We start from the raw sequence: 7,228 nt of genomic DNA on the forward strand, positions 1-7,228 counted from the left end.
ACAATCATAGTGAGGCTGCACTAATGCTGTTGAAAGTATTTTCAAGGTATCCTTATCCAGAAATGTGGCTTTTCTGGCAAGAAAGTTGACATTCTGGTTCACCTTGGCAATAACTTTCTGTCCCATGCCCTCCCTGGTCAAAAACCTGTCAAGTTCACAGCCTAATACAGTTCTTGGCTGTAACCGCTGCCACCAACCATGACTCTGAAGCGTGGTGATCTACCTAGCCTAATCTAGAGCCAAATAAAATTGACTCAGTTTTCCCCAAATTAATAGACAATGTGTTATCCAACAGCCAGTTACCGATACCCTCCAGTTCTGCAAAAGCTGTCTCCTTAGTCTCTACCATACTCTTTGTCTTTGTGTGAGACCAAAATAGCTGAATTGTCTGCATACAAAAAAAGCTGACAGGAGCAAGCTGATTTCATATCATTGATATATAACAGGAAGAGGCCCTAAAACACTCCCTTGTGGTACTCCACAGCTGATTAACCTGGCATTAGACAAAGTGCCATTGAAATCAACCCTCTGATACCTTCCTGAAAGATACGACTTGAGCCACTCTACTGCCATGCTGTTAAAACCCATGGCCCTTAGCTTGTAGAGTAGAATCTGGTGGTCTACTGTATCGAAGGCTTTCTGGAGGTCAAGCAACACCATGCCACAGAATTCTCCAGCATTAATTATCTGAGATTGCCAGGAGGTTTCCAGGGAAAGTCTGTGTAATGATGAAAGGAATTAAAATGGCCTCCAAGGTGACTGGGATGGGAGTTCCAGGATTAGGGGGTAAAGCCACACCTCTCTGACTGGTCCTCAGCCTCAACATCCCTGAATAAAGAAGAGGGCTGTAGTCCTCTCACAGCGCTGCAGTATCTACATCCTCAACGGGAGAATTAAATGAAGAAGAATCATGTTGTGTATTAGTTGTTGACCGCAGAGAGATTTGCTGAAATATACTGTCCCTCATACCTCGTACTCCCTCTCTTCCCCCTCCTCTCCCCTGCTGTGTGGCAGACCGGGACAAGCCCCACTGTCATTACAAACGTAATAAGAGCACAAGTGAGATTGATGAGGAAAACAGTGGCATCAACTGCTCTTTTAATTAACTCCAATCCCATAATGGCGCTGGGACAGAGCGGAGGGCACAGAGTGGAGCGAGGCATTTATTTCCTTTCCACCCGTTTTGTTGCCTCAATAATGAACAGCCACAATAATGAACAGCCTTCTGGGACCCAATTACATCCAAGGCTGCATTAGGAGCCCAGAAGAAACTTAAGTTGAGTTTCCCCTCATCTCCCCCATCCGTCCCCTCTCTCTCTCTCTCTCTCTCTCTCTCTCTCTCTCTCTGTCTCTCTGTGTCTCTGTGTCTCTGTGTCTCTGTGTCTCTGTCTCTGTCTCTGTCTCTGTCTCTGTCTCTGTCTCTCTGTCTCTCTGTCTCTCTGTCTCTGTGTGTGTGTCCCTGCCTGCTGGGGACGGCCTTCACTTGATTGAATTTAGAACACCCCCCGCCCCCCTCACTTGTGGTTTTCAATGGAAAGTGGAGGTAGTGAATGTATGCACAGAGTTTAATGTCCTTCACTTTCCACTGCTAGAGCAGCTGTTGTGTGGAGTGGTGGTGCTTGAGCAAATAAAAGCAATTCCGAGGGCCCCTCTCCCTGAAGCGGTCCTACTCTTTCTGCTGCAGCCCACCCGATGGGAGATCTTGTCCTTGCAGCATGTACGTACAGTATGTATTTAGGCCTTGTGAAAGGACGATGGCTTACATTTAAAACCTGTGAACTCTGACCCAGTGCTTTCAGAATGAATTAACACACAATTGGATGGAATTCAAAACTCCATCAGCCCACATCCATGCTGGAGTAGATTCTCATGGTAAAGTCAATTTTGAAGTTGGATTCTTTGTTACTTCCTGTAATCTTAACATACAGTAGATGAAAAACATACTTTAGGAGGTAGGGTTGATGGGAGAAAGGTCATATTTTAAAACATCAATTTTTACTGTGATCTTATTCATATGGCAGGCAATGCCAAGAATTCAATTTTTTATCTTCCTGACAGAGCAGCTTCAAAGTGGCAGAGGTATAATTATGATCCTTGAGCAATCAGACAAAATTATCAATGCCTTTCTTTGGCTCTCAGAAAAAAATCCTCTTGATCTTGGAGGCAAGGAGAAAGGCATTAAAATGTGCTATTTCTTTAATGTCTGTCATCATGTTTCATAACACTCCACAATCAACACAAATCCATTCCTCAGCACGTGACCGTAATAACACACAATTTTCAACATTTTATTAAATGCCATTATATACCGGGTAGTTTGGGTCCTGGATGCTGATTTGCTGAAACAGCATTCCAGCTGTGTGTATATCAGACAATTTACCACAGGTATAACGCAAAACTACTTGTTAACTGTTATATTTATGTTGTAAACCAGTTTATAATAGCAATAAGGCACCTTGGGGTTTGTGGCATAATTATGCAATTAGGCACGAGGGGGTGTGGTATATGGCCAATATACCACGGCTAAGGGCTGTTCTAACGCACAAAGCATTGTGGAGTGCCTGGCCATATACCACAAACCCCCGAGCTGCCTTATTGGTATTATACACTGGTTACCAACGTAATTAGAGCAGTAAATATAAATGTTTTGTCATTCCCGTGGTATACGGTCTGATATACCACAGCTGTCAGCCAATCAGCATTCAGGGCTCAAACCACCCAGTTTATAATTAAGCAATAAAGCACGAGGGGGTGTGGTATATGGCCAATATACCATGGCTAAGAGATGTTCTTAGGCCATTATAAACTGGGTGGTTCGAGCCATGAATGCTGATTGGCTGACAGTCGTGGTATATCAGACTGCATACCACGGGTATGACAAACCATTTATTTTTACTGCTCTAATTACATTGGTAACCAGTTTATAATAGTAATAAGGTACACCAGGGGCTTGTGGTATATGGCCAATATACCACGGCTAAGGGCTGTATCCAGGCACTCCGCATTACGTTGTGTCTTAGAACATCCATTAGCCGTGGTATATTGGCCATATACCACACCCCCGTGCCTTATTGCTCAATATACCAAAGGCATATCAGGCATACTGATTATACTAGCACCTATTGGATTTCAGTGTGACCAATTTCTCCATAAGGCCTGAACGGGCCAAGGTTTAACCCAGAGCATGGAGTTGTAGCTCACTACTCAGTACCATTATAGTATCGGACTCAAAAGAGCAATACCATTTATAATCGGGTTACAAACACTATACTTATTTGAAAAAAGGATACACTTCCATTTTGTAGATTTTTTTTCATCTTTGTATTTGTGTATAGGTTTCTTAAAATGTATACAATACGTCTCCGGAGGGCATTGGTGTTGTGTGTGTGATGTTGGTTGAATGTCTGTTACACCGGAATTACCCTATAAACGCAGTACTTGGGGAAATCCTAGGCATTAATAACAATTATTGGCATTCTTTAGTTTCTTCAGACACCTTAAGTGTTGGGTATTGACTGCTGTGCTGGAGAGAATGTTGCCTATTGATCCGACCAAGGCAGAAAGAGATGGTGTCTTCTTCCTGTAAGGCTGGGATTAATCCTAGCAGGCTGCCAGTGAACAACAGCCACTGCTCAATCCCATCGACTGACTAGGGCCTCTTTAGGACACATAACTTCCCTGTGAACACACCTTCTCTAAAGTTCGCCCTGCATGCTGGTGTGGATCATTACAATGATGAGCATGGTTTATTACTGTATTTGGGGGAGAGGGTGGCTATCGTTTGGATATCTTTAATCTGCAAACAATAGTATTACATTTCGCTTTTAACTAGATCGATAAAATATAATTGTTTAATAAAAAATGTTCTATATATGTATTTAATGTTATGTTAAAATAAAACCACTGACCTCTATCAATAAATGAAGATCTAATCTCCAGTCTTGCCTGTTTCACATGTTTTATTCTTCACCACTGCACTATGTATAGTATGCTGCCATGTCTCTCTCCCAGTGGACTGTGTGCTTACTAACAGCTCATCTACTATTGCTTAGGGCTCTTATTTTCTTCTAGTCAGAAAAAAATACTTTCTACTGTCAAGCTCCGACATCCCCAGTTATTAAAAGCTGGTGGGCATGGAACTCTCAGAGTTGCTCTCAAAGCTGCAGCAATGCCTGGATTCACACAGCCGACTCATGATGAATAGAGTAGTGCTAGAACAAAGGGACACTTGTTATGGGTTTAGATGCCTTTACCAGACTTGTATTTGGCCACAAAGACTTCTCTGCCTACACAATTCATTAGGATTTACATGAACTCAAGGATGTATTGCTCTAGGTGACTGAAAACATGAAATCCCCCAATACATTTATAGGACTTTTATCTAGACATCAAGTCATCATTTGACAACCACAGAAATAAGCAGGACTATTTCTCATACCACAATAAAAGGCTGGACACCTTTTTTCTGATTCTTTCTGTCTAGGTTTATATAAAAATGTAAATGAAACTCAAAACCCTGAATGGATAGATACAATTATTTGTCAGATGGGTCATTCCACGAAGAGTGCCTTTTGATATTTTAAATAGAAATTGTCCACCAATATCGATTTTAAAAGCCTGTTATATACAATGAAGTGCCCTTTAATATAGACCGCATGGAGAATTCAATAAATCTGATTTTTAATATGAATAAAGGCTTGCTGAAGTACCAACCCTGTGTCACTTCTAGGAAGACTTCAACCCATTTAATCCAAACATTTCTCCATCATTGTAAATCTCTAGCTATTCAGTCATTTCTGAAGATATTTATTTCATTTGATTAGTGATTCATTTACATCTGTCCCTCATTTTAAGGCCAACCCTCTCGTTTGAATATGTTGAAACTATTCCTTTACAAAAGAAACCTTGAACATCAAATAGTTAAATCATAGTGTAAAAGCAGGTGAGCTGGTTCTACTTGTTCGGCCATTTTCTGTTTTGTGATAGAAAACTAACGGGTCGAGCATAACACGAATAACCCTGTTACCCATAGATAGACAGGCTAGAAATGTTTAAGCAATTAGATTTCTTTTTTGTGTGAAGCTTGCATTCAATTGCCACTCCCTGTTGCACACAACAAGCTTCCATTCCCACTGTCACGAGGGGATTTATGGCTGATTTAAGATGAGATCGTCAACCCTGATACGATCAACCCAGAGAATTTATTCGGTACTTAATAGGCACTAACTATAGTATTTTTTAAATTTAACCTCTTGAGATGGCAACGTGTTGAACATGTGCTCTTTAGGACAGAATGTCAACATTTTGTGAAATCACAAGTTACACTTCTAAAAAGGCACCGAATTGGTGGAAGGACCCAGATACTGTACAGGTAAGATTGTAAGCTCTTACCATTACTCTTTCAGCCCAGTTCTACATTATGATTGTCTACTTATTCACAACAGATTTTCTGTACATTCATACATAAAGTTGTAAATTACAATTTAAGTACTGAGCCGATTTCTCAATAAATTGTAAGGCAAAGGTAGTAGTGCCACAAAATCACAATAAGTCATCGAGAACACAGGAAAGGGAACATATTGTGCCACAAAGATAAGATTTAGGGAAAAAAAGGATATACTGAAAATACCAAAGAAATTAAATTATTCAAGTTTAGTATTCTCATTAAATAATCTTAAATATAAAACAATCATGTATTCATATCTATCAAACTACAAATCAAATATATATATTTGTGTGCTGTATTCTCTTGAGTCATAATAACTACCTGTACTTCCCTTCTCATTGGTTCATACTAGCACCCACCAGTGTCCCTCCCTGAGATGTGTAGGGCGTGGCCCGTTCCAGCTGAGAGAGCGGGTCTGCTCCAACGGTGGTGGCCACATGGCAGGGGTCTGCGCTCCAGGGCCCTAAGGGCCACTCTTCTGGCCACCTCCGCAGCAAACGTGGCCCCCCTTCCTGCCAGGCAGGCACAGGCTGCGTCTGGGGCTAGCGCAGATGCAGATTGGCAGCCAGAGTTTTCCTCCTCCACAGGTTGTCTCCCTGACCACTCAAAGCTCCTCTCGCAGTCAGAGCAGATCTGAGACAGAGCAGCGGCAGACAGAAACAGATTATTCAAATAAGATACCGTCAATAGTCAGCCTCAGAGCTCAGTGTTACTATTGGTATGTTGGCATCACCATGGACCTTAACTTTGCATATTTGTCATCATGAATATTATCCAGAGAATTACTGTTAATACATGACTCATGACGTATCATTCACCTCCCACTGCAGAAATACTGCCAATCATTCCCCTACCTAATACTATCCCTTTGTGTCCTCTGTTGGCGAGTTGATATCCATTTCAGTGTATTAACCTACCGGTACACTACTGAACAGGCCTCCTGCTGCTAGCTTGTCTCTGCTCTGGTACTGGCTCTGTTCTCTAAACTGCTGAGTCTCTCTAGAACTCTCCTCTTGGTCTGGGGCAGGGAGGGTCTCCCCACTGTAGGGGAGGAGAGGGCTGATGGTTTTCAATGGGTCAGAGTGGAGTGGATCTGCACTACCCACCTTAACCATGACCTCTATTGACTACAACTAGTTTAGCGCCACCTCGCTGCATATATCCACGTCAAAACAGAGCCTGTCTCATTACCTGATGGACCAAATGTTGATGGCTCTGTTCGTCAACAGCCCTCTAACCGAATGCAAATTCTGTCTACTTATTTTGGTAAACCTTCCACGATGTCGCAATCCCTGTTAAGCTTCTTGTTGACCGGGTCTGCCAGCTTTGTGTACACAACTGGCTCCTTGGATATTCCAGCCGCATTGTTAATGTGTGCCCTTTTGTGCCGTTTCATTCCGCCGGGATAAACAGGCTCACAGATGCAAAATTATTCCAACACAGATAATTAGCAGAAGAAACAATCACAAGTATGAATAATAATCTGCATTGGGAACATTAGAACTTTTAAACATGGGAACAGGGGGGATTCTGGGCAACAAGGGAAATGAGCTTATCAAATAAAGCTTGGCAAATGTGCAGTGAATGAAATAAGTCAATCATTTTAATGTGAGAGAGGAGCCCTGAGGAGAATAAATAAGCAATCGCCACATCATGCAGGGAGAACAAATGAGCATGGCGCACAATTAGGCAGGGTTACATTCTGTTGGAGCTGTGAGCACGGGGTGCGCTAATGAGCTCCCTGTGTGTGTGTGTGTGTGTGTGTGTGTGTGTGTGTGTGTG

The 7,228-nt window shown here is 42.1% G+C and overlaps 1 protein-coding gene across 1 annotated transcript in view; it reads right to left on the minus strand.

Annotated features, from left to right (window-relative positions):
• Nucleotides 1-2,178: 2,178 nt before the first annotated feature.
• LOC111969114 (polyamine-modulated factor 1-binding protein 1-like) overlaps nt 2,179-7,228 on the minus strand; it is a 33,404-nt gene continuing 28,354 nt past the window's right edge. The window contains exon 19 of the mRNA XM_070445303.1: nt 2,179-6,079. Within this exon, the coding sequence (XP_070301404.1) occupies nt 5,989-6,079 (91 nt within the window). The 3' untranslated portion in view covers nt 2,179-5,988. The remainder of the gene's footprint in view (nt 6,080-7,228) is intronic.

Source organism: Salvelinus sp. IW2-2015, linkage group LG10, assembly GCF_002910315.2.
Source record: "Salvelinus sp. IW2-2015 linkage group LG10, ASM291031v2, whole genome shotgun sequence".
Classification (NCBI taxonomy): Eukaryota; Metazoa; Chordata; class Actinopteri; order Salmoniformes; family Salmonidae; genus Salvelinus; species Salvelinus sp. IW2-2015.